General features: G+C 39.7%; 1 protein-coding gene across 1 annotated transcript; it reads left to right on the top strand.

Moving 5' to 3' along the window:
- Nucleotides 1–2: 2 nt before the first annotated feature.
- ACOT12 (acyl-CoA thioesterase 12) lies at nucleotides 3–21,048 on the top strand. The gene is given in 18 exon segments (XM_017806058.1): nucleotides 3–119; nucleotides 1,479–1,548; nucleotides 3,699–3,759; nucleotides 4,764–4,865; nucleotides 6,801–6,933; nucleotides 8,481–8,522; nucleotides 8,525–8,570; nucleotides 8,572–8,621; nucleotides 9,621–9,657; nucleotides 11,034–11,147; nucleotides 11,748–11,898; nucleotides 12,896–12,951; nucleotides 13,347–13,407; nucleotides 14,302–14,385; nucleotides 15,620–15,753; nucleotides 17,374–17,502; nucleotides 18,384–18,508; nucleotides 19,308–21,048. Coding segments are annotated over 18 exon segments (1,641 nt in total). The 5' UTR covers nucleotides 3–10; the 3' UTR covers nucleotides 19,445–21,048.
- Nucleotides 21,049–21,810: the final 762 nt, after the last annotated feature.

Below are 21,810 nucleotides of genomic sequence, written 5' to 3'. Positions count from 1 at the left end.
ACGTTCCCCCATGGATGTGTGCATGTGCCAGGGGGTCCTGCCGGCTCACGCCGACCCCCGCGGGGAGCTGAGCGCCGGGCAGCTGCTCCGCTGGATGGACGCCGCCGCCTACCTCGCAGGTACTGGGAACACCCCGCCCGGAACACCGGGAACCTCGTCCCGCTGTTCGCCCAGGAGGCGGCGAGATCACCCCCTGCCTTGGGGGCCGAGGGAGGCTTGAGGGAAGGTTTCAGACGGTGGAAGGGGAAAGTGTTCCAGATTTCCCAGTCACGAGGGGGTGTGGAAGGCACCGCACAGGGTCACGTGGTCTTGCCTCGGTGTCGTCCCAGAGCACGTGGCAGACCACTGTGTCCAGGCACAGCTTCGTGTCCGGGCACTTCTGGCAGCCTTGGGACCGTGACCGCTTCCCTAGGGAGCCTGTTCAGTGCCCAACCACCCTCTGGGGGAAGAGCCTTTTCCTGAGATCCAACCTGAACCTTCCCTGACAACAGCTTCATATTCAGGTTGTTGTGCAGTGCTGTTCTCCAGGTTTCCTGCTACTCCTCTCCTTTGCCTCTGTCACTCAGGAAACTTTATGAAGCAGAGGTTCCCTATGTTTTTGCAGCTCCTAGTTCAGTGGAGATTTAGCTCTGACTGGAAGCTCTAGGTGCTATGGTCAAGTAAATAATATGTCACAATAACTTGCGATAAAAACTTAACTGTCAGGCTATTAAGTATTAACAGTAAAGAAAATATTTACCTATTTCAGATTAACTTTCATAATTAATCCGGAAAGATTGCATTCTTTTTCACAACCAAATGCATCCCATGGAGATGAAGAACACAGTTAAAATTTTGGTAAAAATATTTTACAGTAAGTAAGTAAGTACTGGTTTTGATTTTTTAAAATCTTGTTTGCATTTGCTTTTATTTAATCCATGCAGTTTTGGTACAGGGCTGAGGACATGTACTTGCCTGCTTTCCACTGCTATGACCATGCTAATAAGGGAGCAGATTTTTCTGCTGTATCTGAAAATCCTCAGCTGTCATAAAACTTACATGTTGGTTTACCCGAGCTGATATTAATGACACACTGTTTTGAGGGAGAATGCTGAGATTTCTGTAAGCTGTTTAAGACTTTTTGACTTTTTCTGTCCTGCAACATGCTTGTTAATGCTCTCTTACCAGAACATTCATTGTTAGAGAACGACATTAAATAGAGATTTTCAAACTGAGTAGTATCATTGTCATCATCTAGTCTCATCTCCTGATGTTACCTTTCAATATGAATACCCTTTACCATGAAATCATGATAAATACTAACTTTAATCTTATTTAGCTTCTCTTTTTTTCTAAGGGTCCCACTGCAGACTTGCATTTTGGTGTTCACAGGAAGAGCTGGGATCTGCTGTGTGTGATCTCTGTGTTTCAAGTACACAGGTGAATAGCTCACTGCATGTGCCTTGTGGTAACTGTGTGCCCCCGTGTCTCTTTTGAAGCTGAGAAACATGCTGGTGTGTCCTGCATGACAGTGTCCATGGATGACATACGGTTTGAGGAGGCTGCCAGGTACAGAACCAGCTGAATGAAAACCAGGTGTTTTCATTCCAGGGATCCTTACTTGGCAGAGATCAAATTACAGAATCAGAGAGAGCAGACTGATGAACTCACCAGAGTTATAGGGCTAAGTCCTAAAATTGCTCATTTCTACCTGTGATAACCTGCCCCACCCAGAAAACAGATTGATTTCATAGGTCAGAAATAAATTGTTGTTACTTTGACTTGGCAGCCAAGATGAAAAACTTATGGCATGGTGTCTTTGGCTCTAGTGAAAGTGAATGATGCAGGCCACTAGGTATCTCTGTTAAATGAGGAGTGTATACCTATAAAAGTTACTGTATTAATGTTTGTATTGTTGCAAATGCTCTTCTGGTTTATTTCTTACCATCTCTTTTTTTCAGCTCTTGTAGAAAAACCAGAAATGTTTTTCATTCCTTAATCACTGAATTGGCTGACTCTTACAAGATAACACAGGACTTAACCTGTTTTAACCATTTTTCATGATTTTCAGAGGGATAAACGACACTATAAGAGGAAATAGCACCTTTATTCCTAAATCATGTCTTTACATTAACTTAAAGCCATTATTTTGTATTTTTTGCGTGTGTTTTACACCTTGTAATCTGGGAATTAAGGAGACCTTAGATGGGATAGACCTGGTTGCATAGACTAATGCACGTGCAGTTGTCTTGGGTGTAAACAAAAGCAACACTGGCTGTCAGAGGTACAGCTGGTGTAAATTTAAAACAGTTTGCTGTCCAAGTGTAAAATCAGCATCCACTCACACTTATGATTTTTAGAGCAGTGGCCGTTAGGATGAGAACTAGAACAAGTGACAGAGAAGAGAACATAATCATATCAAATCCAGAACCCAAAAGAGCTTTTCTTTGTCTGTTTTGCAATATTGAACTGTTTGTCCTGCCTGCTGTTGCTCTGTGTTTTTCATTTCGCCCTTAGGAAAAAAATCCTGTCTGTGAAAACTAATCAGAATTTCTCTTTTAGGCATAATACTTCATAGTTAGTAGCTTCAGAGCAACTTCCTGTCTTGTTCCTGAGAGCAGAACAGAGCTTCTGAAATATACTGAAAATACTTTTCCTTCCATATTTGTTTCCAAATGCGTCTCTAGTTCTTCTTACACTTGTGACATCAATATTTCATTTTTACAAGAATTTAGAATCTAGTAACTGTGGAGTAGCTAAAGAAATTATTTTTCAGTGTCAGGTCATCCCTAGCATCCTGCAAATTCCTAAATTATGCCTGATCCAGTTGATTATACAAACATCTTACATAAGTAACAGAGCTGTTGCTGCTCCCTCTAGTAAATGAATAAGATGTTTTGTAAGTGACTTACTGTAAGGTTTCATTTACCTAACTCAAGTTACTAAATGTTCTGTAAGGATTAAGTCTTCTGTGCTTCTTTCTTTCCAGTTGACTTGGAAACAGAAATTTCCACAACTCTCTATAGTTCAAAACTCAGTTTTATGCCATGATAACAAGTAAATCTCTCTTCCTTGTCTCTTAATATGCAGCAGTTCAATGGTACTGATTTCCAACTACATCTAATTTTAAATTACACTTATTTAAATTTCGTTAGTGTTCCATGTGCAAATCATAGTCAGTTCGTTCTATTAAGTTTCTGGCAGTTTTAGGTGTAAGTGTGGTGTTCTATGACTTCTGCCCCTGTGTATCTATTGTTACTGTTCTGAACATTCTCCTTTCTGAAAATGAGCTGTGCAGCTGAGAACCATTACATTAATGATTGTGCTTTTTCTTTGCAATGAATAATGGAAAAACTGCTTCTAAATATCTTCTTCAAAAGCTAATAAGGGCTGTGTACCTGCAGATGATCTTGATTCTTTCCACTGACCATTTTTCTCCTCTGTCTACTCAGCAAGGAAAAGCAATTTTAGCATAAAGGTTATGCAGTTCTCTGAGTAACTATAATTTTATTGAGCATGAACAAAGTCTGGCTGGTGAATAACAGTGCTAAACTGAAAACAGTGAAAAATTAACTTTTTCGGTGAATTTTCAGGGCAACGTGGAAGACACCAAGTGATTAATGAGATTTTCTTCACTATTAGGAATAGATAGGGAGGCACAGTCAAGCCCTTACAAAGCTACATGTTTGCATTCTCTAAGGTGTTATTCTTCTTAACAGGGTGGGACAAATTATTACCATCAAAGCAAAGGTGAACAGAGCATTCAGAACCAGCATGGAGGTAAGAGATCACCACTCTTATTCCCAGTGATATTGAAGGAATAGAACAAAGGTGGGAGCAGACATGCATGCAGATTTATTTGATACAGATACGTGTGCAGGTATTTAAACAATAACATTGTGTAATGAAACTCTGGTTTTGAAGTATTATAATTACATGTTTCCTGGAGAATAATCAATGTCAAAGTAGAAACTGGACCCTGAAGAATTGAAGTCTTTGGGAGCTGTATTGGGGTAGGTGGTGTTGGTCCAGTCCAAAGCTGTTGGCCTCCAAGCAGCCTTTAGATGAGATGCACTGAATAGGTGGAGTTCTAAGTATTTTTGAAACTTCTGGTACAAAAATAGGTAAATCAGATGTAAATATGTTCTTACTCTTCATATTGTAACAAACATGCAGTGCATTGCCAAGTGACTTGAAATCAGAACTGAGAATCAGAAAATTGGAAATAAGAATCGAAAATCAGAATTGAAATCAGAACCTTAGGGGTACTTTTTCTGCACTGTGCCTGAGTCCAATTCCATTAATATTAACAGGAGTAATGCATCTCACAGAGAATGTGTTCAAAAAGGCTCTAAAAATTAGAAAAAAATCAGAAGCTTCAATGCACATCAGGCATGGGAACAAATACAGTGTTTCACCTTCAAGTGTTTCATTGTATTTTGTACATTTAGACAGACCTCTTAGCCCATACAGACCCTAGAAAGATTCAAATGGGGATTCCAAATGGCACACAAGTAAATGGAAAGAAGTATCCATAAAACTACACCTCAATGTCTTTCCTGTGTTTTATTTTGCTAAACAGTGGTTGTACTAAAGAAACCTTCGGAGCTCAGCGAACAGTGTGATATTCTCAGGTGTTCAAAGATGTATCAGTGATAGCAAAGCAGTTTTTTACCTTTTCCCTTTTATGTGGAGAGACTGGACATGATAAATTTGATAAAAGCTGCACCATTTTGTCTCAGCTGACAATGATATAAAAAACCTTATTTTCTTCTTCCTTTTAGGTTGGCATCAAGGTTACAGTACAGGATGTTTTGACTAATGTTGAAAAAACTGTGAGTGTGGCATATGGAACTTATGTAGCCAAACTAGTTGGTGCTGGAAAGGTATTCTTTCAGTTTCCTTCTAAGCTTGAAGTGACTGAGTTTCTGTGAAATAAACCAACTTTCTTGATTGTGAAACGCAGTGAAAATGGTCATACTGGTTTAGTCTGATCAGTAATAGGAAAAGAGCACAAAGTCCAGACTTTATATAGATGAGGTTGTTTCATTTTGTTTTGTTTTGAATTCTCTGCTCTGAAATTGTTAGGCTATTACTATTATTATTGCTACTATTATTATTATTTTTTCCACTTTCTTTTGCACATTTGTTTTTCAGAGAACTGTAGTAAGGGGTGCAATATTGAGAGAGGCAAGCACTGAAAGAGTCTCCACAGTCTCTCTCCTTTTCAGAGGCTGATCTAAATAAACTTTGAAACCTGCAAGGATGGGAGGGTGGGGTTTCTTTATCCTTTGCTTCCCCTTATGAGGAGGTTGTTCAGACATCACTGTTCAGATAGAAGGCATTATTTTTAAGCTAGCTTCCAATCCAAATTAATTCTTTGCCATTTTTATTAATTAGTTTTCATGCCAATGCTGTTTCTTCTCCCCAGTGCTTGGCTCCCTGGAGGTATTTAGAAATCAGTCACGGTACTGTTGGCCTTCACATCGCTGTACCAGACAGGCACAGTCCCTTTAAAGTTTTCTTGTGAGAAAGGCCAAATATTCCTCAGATTCTCTTAACAAAATCCCTTTTTATGTAGCATTCTACTTTCTTGAATGTGACCAGAATCATGTACCTGACTTTCCTGTCTCATTGAACATGTTATGACAGTGCATCTGCTTTCTTAACATCCACTGGAGGCTGGCAGAGTCATCCCATGAGCCATTAATATATCCAGTCATTTCTGCTTTCTCTTCTGTGATGGTATATTACCATTTGCAGAAGACACAGACTGGAACAGTTTTACCAGAACTAAAGCCCAACTTGTCTCTGAAAGGCTAATGGCCAAATTGCTTCCCTGAAAGCACTGAAAGAGTATAAAGTAAGAATTGTTTATTATTGGTTTGATATCATACCCGTGGAATCAACCTGTTTACCTTTTGCCCAAATTTCCAGGGAGATTAATTCAGAATTAAATTGGTGATGATTAACTAAGATTAGACTTAAAGCAGGAATGTCCCAGAAGGAGTTTGAGAGCTCAGTTCAAATTCCTTCACAAAGTCTTGGAGAAATTAAAGAACTTTTTTTTTTTTTCCAAATCCACTTTTCTGAACAACTGTTTCTAAAATTGTGGAGAGAGAACCACTGTGCACCCACCATCTTAATCTGTTAGTTGGACCATCTGGAAGAAGATGGGAAGTTCTTGATGAGAACCAGAAAGGAAGCAAGGAAATGGCAAGAGGGTTTGAGAGAAGAGTCAAAAGCTGAGAAACATTAGCAGCACCAAGGCAAGACACAAAATGTTGAATTTCTGTGTGTGTTGCAGTGCTTGGTACATTATTTTTGACCCTAGACCTTGTAGACAAATGACACAAGTGACTATTCAGTGACACCTGTGCTGTAATTATCCAAATGTAATAATTTTCTTAAGCCAGTACATATTTGTTATCAGTTTGTCATTGAACTGACATACACAGGAATTTCCACTTACATCACTGATTAACTTTGTAATTCAAAAATTCAATACTCAAACCTTCATATTAATTTTTCTTTTCCTTTTTTTTTCTTAAGTGAGAACTGTCTTAAACTCTGTATAGTCTCATAGATGTTTGCATTTAAAAGCTAAAAGCACTTTGTCATTAAGTTTTAATGAATGATCCAGAAAGGATAATGCAGAATCTCTCGAACTTTAAATTCTGTGCTTGTTTGTATTATTGTGCTTGTCATCTTGGACAAGCAAGAGGTTTTAGAAAATGCTGAGGCCATTCTAAGTTCAAAGTGCACTTCGTTATGATTGTGAAATTAAGAACTGTTGGGTTTTTTCTTTTTCAGTTGCATAGGTTGAGTTAGAACCTGTAAAGCTTCTGTCCGCAGAAGACCACCTGGAGCACAGCCTGGCTATTGAGAGGAGAAGAATCAGACTGGGCTATTTCCAGATCTTTCAAAACCTAATGCAGGAGAGTAATAAGGAAGGTGATTGCATAAAAGATGGAACAAAAGACTTGTGGGCAGCTAGCAGGGAGTAAAAAAGCAGACAAAACATGTAGATCTCCTTGGGGTTGTGTTGTCATGTAGAAAAGAATGTGCCAGATTTGTAAAGGCATTTCTTTGTCTTTCAGAAATTCCAGATTTAAAATTGCAGGATTGAAGGCCATTCATGCAGTAAATAGATGTGAAATACAGATCTTCACCTAGGTTCCATTTGTGAGGTTTAACCCTTCACACAGAATTTTGCAATGCAGTAATAAAGTCCTGTGACACTCACTGTTGTGTAGATAGAGGGATAAAATTCGCTCAGGTTTATGGCCATATATTTGAAGAAAGCACTAAGAACTGTGTTTATGCCCTGAGATCATTCCCAACAAGCAGGAAAAATTTCATAACATGGGTGTCAAAACAGGTAAAAAAAATCTTTTAAACACTTAGTGATCAAATTAGAAAAGCTGAGCCAAGAAACAGGTTCATCTTTTATTCTGACAGTAATTTCTGTTCTTGAAGAGACTTGTGCTCAAAAGTTGCTATGTTCCCCTACAAAAGAGATTATTCCCAACAGTTAAGCAAATATGCTGGTATTTTGAAAATGTACTCCATGTATAAAATACAGGCTTTTACTGAGGTTTTACTGAGGAGAGATTAAACCTGTTGTAAACATAGATTCTAGTATTAACTTTGTAGAACTGAAGAGTCTTGTTTGCTATAAGCAAAGAAGCTATTTGTCTTAATGGTAATTGTCTCACAGGGTACAGTTGAATACCCTGACAGACAAATCAGAGGTTGATGGGTTTTATCTCCACTGCATTTCGTGGAAACTTCCTTCAAGGGTATTTATTGTAGCACTAATTCACCTTCTTCCAAGCAAAATAGGGGAGAGGAGAAAACATTTCATGGAAAGGCTTCTAGGTAGCAAAATAGGTACAAATCATACCCAGAAAGTGATCCTTGTCTGCTGAGTGGATCTTAGGCAACACTTAAGTAGGTCCAAAGTACAAGTTAGTTACGTGTTTCCGCACATTTATATAATCACAAAGATAGTTAATTGTGTTGAAAGTCAGAAGTACCATTCAGGTCAAGCAGCCTTAGCACTTTTAAAATAACTGACATAATCTCGTGCCTAAATCTGTTCGTACTAAACACCACTGAGAAGAACAAAGATCAGAGTGAGGATGTATGGCTAAACATTTGAAAGTGATACTGGAAATGCTCAGACAATGGAAGGTGATCCAGATGCTTCTTCTCTCTTTTGTCTGTTATATGTTGTCTCAGGTAATCACAAGATTTGTAACAAGTTTGACATAATCATGTCATACTCAAACCTTAATTAGACACATTTGCACAGGTGCCAATCACACACAGTGGCAAAGTCTTTGAAAGACATTTGAATAAGTGATGAACAGAGCTCTGGTTCTTCTGTGTCTTTCTGTTTTTCTTCTTTTCATGATGCCTGAAGCAAATGCACACTTCAGTAATAGGGTGCATTTTCTTCTGAAAAAATTCATTGATGCATTGCTGCCATATTTCAGATACTTTTGAAGAGGAAGATGCAATTTCAATTGAACTTACTCATGTATTGAGCTTGTCCTGCCTCCTCATGCAAACCATCATGGAAACACTTGGTGGCCAGATCATGGCTTGGATGGAGACAGTGGCAGTATTTCAGCAAGGTACTTCCTACACCACAATCTCTGCATATGGTTCTAAATAGATGTGCTTTCACAGGGATTTATTTCATGAAGAATAGAGACCCAGACCTTTGTAACTTTTCTTCCTCCTCACATTGCAGGAGACCCTTGAACTATTTATGTGGTACAGCTCCCACAGCCACTGTGAGAGTCAAATATTGCACATACAGACCCTAAGGGCAAAGAGACTGTGTTATCCTCCTGGGAATCTCTACAGAAAGTCAGAACTGGATGCAGGAACCGAAACTTGCCCTCCTTTTGGTTGGTGCAGTGTTTAAAAGCAAAATTAATTGTTAAATCAGGATGAAGCCAAGTACAAAGTACTTTTTGTGACACTGCTACTTAGTGTGGCCTAGTCATAAAATCATTTAATTCCTCCTCTCCTGGAGTCAAACCGTTGTTTTTCTCCCTTCCTGTTCTTGGACACTGCACAAAGCTTTTTTGTGAGCACCACTGAAGTTTCAGTTTGAATTCTCCTTGCATGGCAAGTGACCTAATTCACTGCAGGGACGTTAGATATGTTTTCACTTTTTAACTTTAATAATTAAATGGCTTTGCCATTCATTATTCATGTGGTTTTGGTTTGTAGTCAGTAGTTGTACTAATAACAACAGATTTTCTGAAGTGGTTGGATAAACAGCTTGTTTTAGTAACATCAGTGCACTGGCCTTTCCCCAGTGTGCAGCTCCATTGGCTTGAAGGGATTGTTGCAGGTTTTTGCCGTAATATGACCCAAAATATTTACCTGTTTTTATCGGATAAATTTTACCTAGTGAGAGTCACATTTAGATTTAAAAAGGGAAGGAAAATAGCAGCAAACTGAGTATTGAACGAATTTCCACTGAGCTAATGAATGTCAAATATGATTTATCATGCTGAAAAATTCAGGAATAATAGCTAGTGTCTGAGGCTGGTTGAAAACAGAGATTTTGTAGTTTTTTACTTGAGAGATAACTGGTCTCACTATGAATCTTTTTTGAGGCCACTCAGAGCGAGACCTGACCTTTGAAGGTGCGAGGTAAGAGTTGGCATGGCTGCAAACTCTGATAGAAGAATGGAAAAGGAGGGATAACCCTTGACAAAGAAATTCTAAGGGCATTTTAAAGTTTAGTCACCTTCCTTCTGCCCTCTCCCTTCCCCACCACCTTTGTTCTGACTGACAATACATGAAAATCTTGAAGATAGAAATAAAACAGTTGAATATTATTAATATTAGTTAGAACTTGATACATATTTTCTTATTTCTTACACTTGCAGTAAAAGCATTCAGAGCGAACTTTGCCATGAAAAATTGAATATTTAGGCCAGATTTCTGTTTTGTTCCTCTCTTATTTTCAATAATAGTGTGTTTGCATTTTTAACATTGTAAATAAAATCAATGTTTAACATTTTAAATCAGAAGAGCAAGTTATTTTTAATTTCATTACAAAGTCATTTGAATGTATTAGGCTATTAAATAGATGTACCAGTCAGTTAATTAGGTACAGATAATTATGTGCATTTAACAATACTGGTACATTAGTTTTCAAAGTGCTGTTCAGTTAAAGGCTAGGAGTGCTGCAAAACTGTGTTTTCAAATTTAAAAGATGCACAATGAAACATCTATTCTCAGATGTGGACATGGGCTTCTCACTGAGAACAGCATGCTTTTTCAGAGTCTAAAAATAAATGGCATTATTGTGTATTGTTCCCAATTTGTGTGATGCACAGAAATCCCAGTAGAAAGTGAAGGGCTTTGACTGCATTTAGAACTGATGAAGAAGCCTAATTTTTGCCCACTCCAGAGAGCTTGCAAACTAGATCCCATTTACACAAACTGCATTTGGCAACAACGAGTAGTTTTTTTATTCTTATTTCTTATCACACCAGCAGAAAGTGTCTAGTAAACAAGCAAAAAGAAAGTACAAATATTAAAAAGAATAGATAGACTGACATTGCTTTGCGTGAACACTCTTTCTGGTACTCAACCTTTCTGCTCGGGTTTCTTTTAATTGTTCAAAGGCTTTATGATCTGGCAATTTTATGTACTCCCTATGCATACAGAGGTTAATGAAACTCTGTGAAATAAGTGGTTACTCTGTAGGTAAGAGATTCATGGCCTGGCTCTGAAAGAGGGTAGTATCAAGCAGTGAGAATTAATTGGTGTTTGTAAAATGTGTGGAAAAGGAAACAGCTTGACATAAGTGGCATTATTATGTTTGAAGCTCAAATTATGTGCTCTTGGAGCTGAACATGGTCAGTGTATTCCAGTGGGTTATGGAGTAAATTAGTGTAATGTAGTGACCTTCTGAGTCGTGCAAACCTTGTTGCTGTAATCCCTTCCCACTCCAGAACTAACGAAGGAAGTTCCTCAGCATGACTGTATGTTTTGCTCTCTCTTGCTTTCCTTCCCAGCCGCCTTTGTCATTCATACCCTGTCCTGAAATCAGTGAACAAGTTCTGGGGACCCTCCTTTGTGGGCGACCGCCTCGTCTTCAGCACCATTGTGAACAACACCTTCCAGAACAGGTGAAGTTCCTCATCTGTTTGTCTTCCTTGACTTCTCCAGCACCAGCCTAAACTGTGTGTTTCAGGTTTCAGCCTGAAATCCAGGAGGATTGTGTTCCTGAATTAATTATTTTTTCAGCTGGAACTTTGAAGGATGTATCTCTATCTAAAACTGTCTATATGTGGGAATTTTTTGCTTTTCTCACTGGAAGTTTTTAAAAAAATGCATTCCCTGACTTTCATTTTAAAGATAATTTGTAACCAAGTCTCACTCCCACAAATGCAGTCACTAAATATTCCTCTAAAACTCACGGATTTCCAAGAGTTCATTTGGTCCCAGAGCAGTGATTCTTCAGAATATTTCAGTTTACCCATCTTGACATCTGTTGGCAGATCCGGCTTCTATTTTATTGCTTATTTTTATTAATTCTACTTAGCTACTCCCATCTTTTATTTTATTTCTGAAACGTGTCTGTCCAGATTGAGTAATTTATTTGGTTTGCTACAGAAGGTATTTCAGTCACACACACCTGGGTGCACAGCAGTCCTTTTTAGCATTTCTCAGGGCTCCTTCTGCACCACTTGAAGTAGTTCAATAATTAATACAAACTTTTCTTTCAGTGTGGAGGTTGGTGTCCGTGTTGAGGCTTATGACTGTGAGGAGTGGATCAAGGACCAGCCACGGCACATTAATAGTGCATTCCTCATCTTTAGTGCTGTGAATGACAAAGGACAGCTGCTCCCTTTCCCCAAAGTCGAACGCACAACAGAGGTGAGCTCTCATCCACAGGGGCAGCAGGGATGCATATTTGAGGTGCTGTGGTCCAGCGCAGCACACTCTATGTGCAACAGATCATCACTACAACCAAGACATGGAAGAAAAATTTGCTTTTTGGAGATTTTTACCTGTCTGTATGTTTATGAAATTTCCACTTACTATAGATGAAACTCTACAGTATTAGTAGTTATTTTTAGAAATCCTTCACAAAGATGAGAAATAAAGTTAATAAAAAAGGGTAGAGGAATCAAACAAATCCCATGATGTGTGTGGGCTTTCCAGTCCCTTGGACATGAAGATCTCAGCATGTGTTGCCCTGAAAGTGGTTCATGAAGCACTTGAAGCAGTTTGAATACTTTGTTAAATTGTTTGCTGTGATGTCACCTGTCATGAGCCTTCCTGCTCCAATTAGAAGAATTTTAGAGAGCCAGCAGTAGCAGAACTGAAATGATTGTTTAACATCAGAGATCTTATCTTTTATAGAACGGCAACTAGACAAATAAATCAAGGTGTCCCAAGTACTAACTGAAGCAGTCAAGTTCACCATGCACTTTGCAGGCTGTTCCAAGAGGAAAAACTGACTTTACAAAAATAAAATAAAATTTTTGCATGCTTTCTTTGTGCTTTGGACACCTGATGATGAGAAACTGGATTGATAGTTTATTTGGTGGTGGCACATTTAGAAAGAGTAAAATGTGTGTGGTTCACTGCCCAACTGCCACTGGTTTACGACCAAAAAGCACTAAGAGGGAGCAGCTGTGATACAACTCTTTTATCACATTGTTTTTTCAAATTTAAGGGAATATCTCCAAGCCAAAAATAAACTTGGGTTAATCTGGGGAAAGGTGAGGTATAAAGTACAGTTTTTTACTTGCCTGTATTATTTCTCTGGCATTTGTTAATCTGTAAAAAATAATGTTTAGTGGTGGTTTTTTTAGACTTTATTCTAAAATAATCAGATGTGGGACTGTCTGGTTTACTTTTGATGAAGGATGGTATGAGAAGATACCACGGAGCTATTGCCCAAAGGAGAATTCGTCTAACCAGGTATAGCTGGGCTACAGGGAGGACTTGGTTTTGAAAACTTAATTTTATAATCCATCCTATAAAAAACCTGATCATTCATTAAGTAATCAAAATCTCCTTAATATATATATGATGTTATATTATTAAATTTCCAAATAATTTTGTTTCAGATGCACTCAAATTATTAGAGTCTACTTGTTTGAAAAATTACTTTGCTCTACAGGTTATTTGGTTTCTCCATCTTCCTTGAAAAGAAAAAGGGAGTTATTGCATGTGTGTATTGCATCCAAAAATTGATAAAATATCTGTATTTAGAAGACACTTAAGCCTATAGAAAATGATAGTTTCTAGTGTACATAGAAGTAAGTGTAAAGAACCAATTCATGCTATTATTTCTGTCGTTAATTGTGTTTTAGAAAATGCATACTGTCTGCTAAAGGAGACAAACCTTCTGAACCCTGGGAGAGAAGCAACCAGGTAATCTGTAGGTGCATAAAAAGGTGGGGGTTTAGACTTTTGGGTGTTTAAGACTGTGCCTGTGTTACGCAGTGAATAGTGATGAACTTGAATTTAGGTGGACTTACAGACAACTTTTCAGTGTCCAGTTTTTGTGGCTAAATTTTCATTGCATTTAAGATCTCACAGAAATTTTCATTCATCTACTCCCATTACATGAAAAAATAAGTAGTTGAGAGTTATAATGCAGGGAGGGATTTGCTGTTAACAGGGGCATCACCACTGTTTGAAGCAGCATTTTTCTTTTTCTGAAAAACAATGATTGTAAACATGCACACACTGATAAAAATGGCTTACTTAAGATTTATTTACTATGAAATTAAAACCTGCCATGAAAGACTCTAAGGCTGTATTCTCTTTATATGGTGGTTAAATGAGAACTCCATCCACTGTAGCCAAGCATAAATAATGGATATATTTGCACTTTCTCTGCTCTGAGCCTGCTGTGTAAAGCAATTGCCAAGATGGACCACAGCTTGATAGCAAAGAAGAGGTTAATTTTCTAGTAGATTCTAATTACTTAGGAAGAAGATGGACAAAACCATTAGTTTAGTGGCCTGTGTTATCTCCCTGGTGGTAACAGTTTTTCTGCACTGCTTTATAACTGCAGAAGCTGAAAGTAGTATTTTGTTGTTCTTTAATTAAGGTTGCTCTGTCAACAGCCATGTGAGCACATAATCTACCTATTGGAAGTTTAATTCAGAAACTACTAGGCTGTGTTTTCACTTATAAGAAAAATAAACATTTGCTTGTGGTTGAGGGGTAACGATAGAAAAAAAGAGCATCTCATTTCTGCAATGTTTAGTGAAGTGTGCTTTTACCCCTTCATTTTCAGACATGTGTCTTACATTTCAGGCCTATTTGAGTTACAACAACGTAGCAGCATTGACACACCTGGCAGCAAAACCAAGATGGGAAATAACTAGGACGCTGGATGATGTAAGTGCATCATTGTGGAGTCACTGCACAGCCACTTGAGCTGTGCTCCACCACAAGAGCTGGGCAAGGAAAAGCGGTGTTTTACTGTGTGTATATCTGAAATACACTGCCTTCACCAGCTCTGCAGAGGTTTCTAAGCAGCAGGGCATTATCTTGTGATAGTTCCAAGTGGACACTGCCAGTCGCACAGCAATTTATGTACCATATTTTTCATGTATACCATATTATCTGTCTTCTCAAAAGGCCACTTGAGGCTGTTCCTATTCATGATTTTCCTTTCAAATATTCTTCTTCCAGCCCTTTTTCTATTAAAAGATTACAGAAGTCTGAAAGCAAACCGTCTCTCTGTTCACCTACTATTGTTATAAACTCAAAAGCAGCAAGGAAACTTGTGTAAGCCAGTTCTAACAGAGGAATATCCTGCTAAGAAAACCAGCAGCAAGATCATGTAGCTGAGAAAACTTGGTATTAACCCAGTTGCAGGGCATGTTTCCCAAACCACTGAGAGGCATCGGATATCTGTTAAGGCTGGATTTCTGAAATAGGGTTAGTGACTGGCAGATCACTTTAAAATCATGTAAATCCAGAGATGTTTGGGGGCAAGAAGAGGTGGTTGCACTACTTTAGTCTGACCTCCTGCACATCAGAGGCTATGAAACTTTGCTGAGATGTGCTTGCATCTGGTCGATGAGCTGCTTGAGTAAGAGCAGACACAAACAATAAGGAATTCTAGTGATTTGGGAATAACGCCTACTAACTCTTAAGTACTCTCTTTTACCCATCTTGTTCCATTATACAGGGTTTATGGAATGTGCCCAACCCTTCTTTTGTGTGTGCATTGTTATGTACAAGTTGTTCCTTTTGAATTCTTAATATTAGGGTTTAGGCCTATGACTAGAAATAGCCCCAAAATAATCAAGACAAGATACTACAAGTGTGGGGCAAGAGAGGCAAAACCATGTGTTGAAATAGTTTTCCCATATATCATTGATTCTGGGTGCTCTGCTTCACAGAAAAGAGAAAAAAGGGTATTTTGGAAAGAGAAATGCTGAGTCACTTTAGGGGAAGGGGGCATAGGCCAAGGTGTGGCTGATTTGTATGGACAAAGGCATTTGGTATTTCATGGGTACTCCTGAGAAAATCTGCTGAAGTCCTAAATCTGTAACATTTATAAATCTTAAAATATTCATGCAGTCATTCTTTGTTTTCAATACGTGCTCACTTTTTCTTTCAGATAAAAATATGGACTCTTGAGGAGGGTAATGCGTTATCTTTCAAGGTTGAAATGCAGGTGAAGATCCCATCCGACCTGGCTTTTTACCTTCTGTCCGACTTCACGTTGCGCCAGCAATGGGACAAACATTTCCTGTAAGAACCTGCCTTTCTTCAGGGCCTTGAATCCACTGACAACTAACCCTTTCTGATACAAATATTTCCTGAGATGTTGGCACTTTTCTACCCAGTTAAGAAGAAATCGTTGTAAGAAGCTGACATCAAAGATTTGTTAGTCAAAGTGTGGATTTTGGTTTTTACATTAAAATTTGGTTTATACTCAATCTGATTCCAAATTATAGGTGCCCTGGGCTGTCAAAAGAGAGGGATGGGACAGATGTGACCCCTTTCTTAAATGAACACAATTCCATGCTGTGCTGGTTTAAGAGTTAACCAGCAGGGGAAATGAACTCAACTCAAAGGAGAGATTATAAGTCAGAATAACAATTTATTAAAATAATACAGTAAGTACAATCATACAAACAAACAATTGGTCTTAACCCACAAAACCCAAATGTATAACCCAGTACCCCGGGGCATAAACAAAGTGGTGTTCCTTGGGCCCCGCTTGAGTCCAAAGTAAAGGGAGAGGGGAAAAACCTGCTGGTGGGAGAGCTGTTGCAGTCTGGTCAGAAGTGGTGATTGCAGTCCAGCTGAGGGTGGTGGTCTAAGTCTGGTTGAGAGCGATGAACTGCAGTCTTCCTCTGGATCCCACGAGTGGTTAAAAAAATGTTCCAAGACTCCAAGATTATATATCCTCCAGTTCAGGCAGGAATGCTCAGTGCTTCCCTCAGGGCAGGGAGTTCCACAAAGGGTGTGAGGACAAGAGCATCCTCCTGTCTCACAGGCCTCTTAACACCTAGTTTATAGCCTGAGGAGTCAGGCTCTATGGGCAGAGGGTGCGAATAGTCTATTGACAACAGTTTCTGGGAAATGGCATGGAAGGCTATAGAATACACAGTTTTGGGTTACACCCAGAGCATGATGAACTGATCTCAGCTGTCCTAACTAGGACACATGCCTAGACATGGGTATGTTACAAGTGACAAAAACTAAAAGTTACTAGTAAGAACTTCAAGTTGCGTACAACTTGAGGTGGATATATTGTGCATGCTGTCTGTGAAAATTAAAGAAGACTCTGGATTCCTTCATGTTTGTGTTGTTTGGGACAAGGATGCTCAGATTCATTCTACTGTGAAAGTGAGAAATCAAGAAATGGGGTTCTTCAAAATGTGTACTTTCAGAAAAAAAAATCTTTTAAAGTGTATCTGAAAAGGAGTAGGTTTTGGAATTGCTCTAAAAGGTGTTTGAGGGTCTTTATTTACTTTATATGGTGTAAAATAATGATTAGAGTTGAATTAATATGATGCCAATTGGTTTTGGTGAATATTCCCTTAAAGGAGAAGCGCTTTCAGGTAATTATTCCATCGTGAAAGGTTTTTACCAGGTGAAAGTGGAAACTTAGGGATATTTGAAAAAATACAATCTCTACTGAATTGATGGCTTGTAACAAGTGAAATCTGAAGAAATACCATGTTAATGAGGTGTTGCAGAAAACCTAAATTTTTCACTCTCTATTCCTCTCTGTCCCTTGCTGCCTGAACGTGAAAATCAAAGGTTTAATGTTAGGATGGAACACATTTGCACTGTGGTTTTTTAAAGGGGATGCTTTTGAATACATCAGGGCTTGTGTGTGTGTGCTACATGTATTTGCAGGACTTGTGAGGTCCTCCAGGCTGTGAGTGAAGATCAGAAAATATATTATGTGATGTCTCCCCCCACAAGGGGCTACGAGCCCAGAGACTTTGTGATTCTCGTGTCTCAAAGGCAACCCTGGAAGCCACAGTGAGTAGGGCTTTTGCATTTCACTGTGAGCACTTTGAGGCCACAGTTTTGGGTTCTGTTGATCTTCTCCTGTCATTGGGGGACAAAGATTTTATTTTTTAAGAAGCTAGATTAGTATGTTGGTGCCTGCGTTTGTACAACCGGATTTGTTTTGCGACATGAAGGTGCAGTGAAGTAAATCCAGATCATCACAAATTTACAGCATAGTTCAGTATTGCTTCTCTGATGGTGACTCTTTGGGAGTGGTCTGTCTAGAGGGAAAATAGGCCAGAATTCCAAACGGGAAAAAATATCATGTCCCAGAAGGCCTGTCAGTGAGCTGAGACACTGAACTGGGAATGTCTTGTTATTTGTTTTAACTGACGTTGTAGTCCACTGCTTTTTATTTTATTTTTTTATTGGATTTCCTTTTGTTCTTGCATAATGAAACACAGGTAAATGGGACCATTTGGTGTTACTTATCCTTCTTTAGTCTCAATTTCTTTTCTTATATTCAGTAATTCTTCAAGGTAACAGTAAAAGACAGTGTTCCGTACTGTGCTTGCTTTCTACTCTCACATCAGGGGATTGAATGAGTTTGAATACCTTTGCTGGGGCTTCTTCTTAGTAAGGGCTGTTTTGTAAACATGGGTTGTGGAGAGCAGGATAAATTTAAAAAAGGACATGTTGTATGTGAGTGGTTGTTCTTTGGCTTTCCACAGAGGTCTGATAAAGCCTCAGTGAGACCCAGGAGAGCCCAGCCCTTCAACAAGTACAGGTGAACATACAGGAGCTTATTTACCTTCATATGAAAGGGACACCTTTGGTACAGCTGTGTATGTTGTCACTTCTGTGTATCTTTTTGGACATGAGAAGTGTTTGATGGTTCCTCTTGCCCACAGTGAACCCTACACCGTGGCTGTGAGGTTGGTGACCCTCAGGGCAGTGCCCCCATCCCCGGAGTTCTCCAGGAGTGAAGTCCTTTGTGCCGGGTTCCAGATACACACCAGCACGAGCAGCTCCTGTACCATGAGTGGCTCTGAGGGCTCATCTCTGCCTCCCTTCAGGGAGCATCACCTGTGCATGTCACTGACAATCTGTGAAGGCAACAGCAAAATACAAACCAAAAAATGGGTCTGTTCCCCCAGTCTGGTTGTGTGGAACCTGCCCTGCCCAACTTTGGCCAATCTGTCTGTCAGGAATGAGGTCTAAACTAGGCACTGGAGGTTGCTGTGCACCTCCAGAGTCATTTATTCACTCCTAAAACACACTTCTAGAAGGTGTGCATTAAACTGGTCTCTGGGGGTGTCCATTTCTTTTCACTGACTACAAAGGAAGTCCATGGAAAATAGTTCAGACTAAATTCCTAACTTTAACTTTCATATGCCAGAAATCACACAATCTGAATCCCATCTCTGGATGAGTGACAATGTTCTTTTCTTGTTCTTTTCCATGGGAAGGCCCAAACTTTTCCATTTAAGAAAACACATTTCTGGAAATATTCAGTAGCTCTCAGTGGCTGCAATTATTATTTTCAGGCAACAGCTTTGTTCACAAAGCACGTATATTTAACAGGGTATACATGTTTCTTGCTGCACTGCTCTGTACATCTACCTGCAGATGCTTGAGGATCTGAGAGCAGTGAGGACACTGAGATCACTGAAGTGCTGTGAAAAGACATGCTTTTTGCAAATTATTGCCTTTGGTTTCAGAAGCACTGTGTTTCTATTCACATCCATAAAAACTTTGATGCTCATCTAGGCTCTGCAAAATATCGCTAACTCTTGCAATCCACAGGCTTTTTTTGTCTCATTTTTTGTTCAAACAGGTGTGTTACTTCAATCAAGTGACATCAGGAGTGATGCCTTACTTAGCTGCAAATCTCGCCAGCTCATCAAAATCCATTGAAGACACAGCTTTGGAATGTATAAAGTTCTTGGAGATGAAAGGCTGCATGTACTAAAGTTAAAAACAGATTTCTGAGGGGACATCTGAAGATTATCCAGCAATTCTGGTTTAAATTCCTGCAAGTGTCTTGATCATTTTTCTACAGGTTACCTACGTTGCATCATGTAGCCAGTATTTGGCTTGAACCTGAGAATACCTTGTACAAGCATCTGCTATCAAGTTGAGCTTAGGCTTTAGGATCCAAATTCAATTTTTAATTTAAAAAAGATTAAGGGACAGATTCTGCTTTTGATTGCATTAATGAATTTTGTATAAATGGAAGCAGAACTTGGCTCAGTGGAGCTGTAGCTCATGAGACTGTTTCCCTGTTTTAATGTTATACTGTATGAAAAGGCATCCAAGCAGTTTTAAATCTGTAAATACCACCCCTTGTAACCTGCAAACCAGTGCTACCAAGTAGCTTTCCCTGTGCTCTGACCTGGCTGTCGAAGTCTTTGCACCCCCATTATTTATAAACTGATTACAGCCCATGTAAATTAGAGTTTGCTGCTTTTAATACTTGTCTGTTTATGTGTGACTTCCAATAAATTATTGTTTCTGAGGTTACAAATTCATCACAAATTTCATTACAGAATATCTGGGGTGCAGAATGGCTGCTCTGTAGTGGTGATGGGGACTGCTGGCAACCTCAGTGCCTGGCTGTAGAGCAGAACAGTAACTCTTTGATCCACTCCCTCGCAGATGAAAAGGGGGGATGTTTTCAGATTTTATTGTGGTGTGTGTGCTTTGTTTTCTGCTCTTATTTTTGCTTAAAAGAGCCTTGTTGAGAGGAATGAGTATGCTCATCAGCAGTTAGATCCTGGCATGGACAGGGATATGAGTGGGATCAAAGCATGAGCTGCAGGCCACTTGATCTCACTGCAGAATCACAACTGGTACAGGGAGAGCTCTCAGGGTCTGGCAGTGTTCCCACTTAAACACATCCTCAGTTCACCCTACAGCCAAACCAGAGCTCTCTTCAGGGATTCATAGGATACAGCACATTTTGCATATGGGAAGTGCAGCAGGAGAGACACCAAGGGAAGCCCTGGAAGCCCTCAGGGTGCCGCAACACCTGAGTCACCTGGGCTCTCCACAGGTGTGGTTTAGCTGGGGTACAAAGCCTTAGTGAAACCAGCTCTGTCTGCAGGGGCTGGTTGCTCTGTGCCACACATAGCTGTTCCTTCCACTTGGAATAGAGGCGGGGAGGCAGGTCCTGGGCTCTGGCTCTGGAGGGCCATCCACAGACCCAGATCCTGATTTTGGATCAGCATGGTCATCACGAGGGTGAAGTGCAGCTCCTCATTCTGGGGAGCAGGGACAGCCCCCCCAGGACATGGGAGCCACTGAGGCCCTGCTTGTCAACTCCTGGCTCAGCTGGCCCTGGGAAGGCCCAGATCCCTCCAGGACATGGGAGCTCAGCTCCCTAAGTCCTGCAGGGTGCAGGTGAGGGCAGACAGGCCCTGGGCTGGGCAGAGAAGCCTCCAAGATCCCAATTTTTGGTGAAGAGAGACACCTAATGTTGGCTCTGAACACAGGCAGTGGGGACAGAGCCTGGATGCTGCCTGCACCAAGCACTGTACATTTATTTACACCTTTACATGCAGCACCTTTTCCAGCTGCTTTTCAAACAGCTTTCTTCAGCTACACCCACCTCTGTGAAATCATCAGTGGGTGCATTTAAGGTGTAGTTTTGCCCAACAATTACTGAGGATTGCTCTGAGTGAGTTGAAGATTGACCCACAGCTCACCCCTGCTGCCTACACCAGCCCTCACTCGGATGTACTGGCAACGCTAGGACACTGAGTGTCTGTGGCTCCAGGTTCCTATGCATAAAAGAACAGGTTACAAAGCCAAAGAGTTGAGAAATTATCTAAAAAGATGCTTTTTGAACAATATATTTAATTCATAGAATAGAAAGGGTAACATTGGGATGCCCATTGCAAAATATCACATAGAAGTGACACTGCTTTGAGCTTTAATCTAATAGCTAATTAAAACTCTGTAATTAATTCTTGATTTCATTCACATCCACTCTCCTTCCCCATTTAAATGTGTGCTCTGATGAATACAAACTGAATATACACCCCCCAATCTCAGTCAACTTAGTGCGCCCTTGTCTCCACAGCAGAACCAGGAAACCTAAAATAAGAGCTCTAACCATTATATTCTTTAGCAGCATTTTTATTAAAAATAATTAACATGTACAAATATAAAATATATCCGCACAATTTAACTCCCCATATTTGTCTTTTGCTTCAAGAAAAGCTCGTGAGAGGAGCTCAGGGTGCTCTTCTCCAGTAGCACAAGATGCTGCGAGAACTCTCTTTTGAGTTGTTTTCCTAACTTTTCTTTAATATGCCTCAGTTTTTCTAAGGCTGC

The sequence above is a fragment of the Lepidothrix coronata genome, unplaced genomic scaffold (genome assembly GCF_001604755.1).
Source record: "Lepidothrix coronata isolate B3197 unplaced genomic scaffold, Lepidothrix_coronata-1.0 Scaffold14, whole genome shotgun sequence".
Taxonomy (NCBI): Eukaryota; Metazoa; Chordata; class Aves; order Passeriformes; family Pipridae; genus Lepidothrix; species Lepidothrix coronata.
This window is presented reverse-complemented; position numbering and strand designations above follow the sequence as displayed.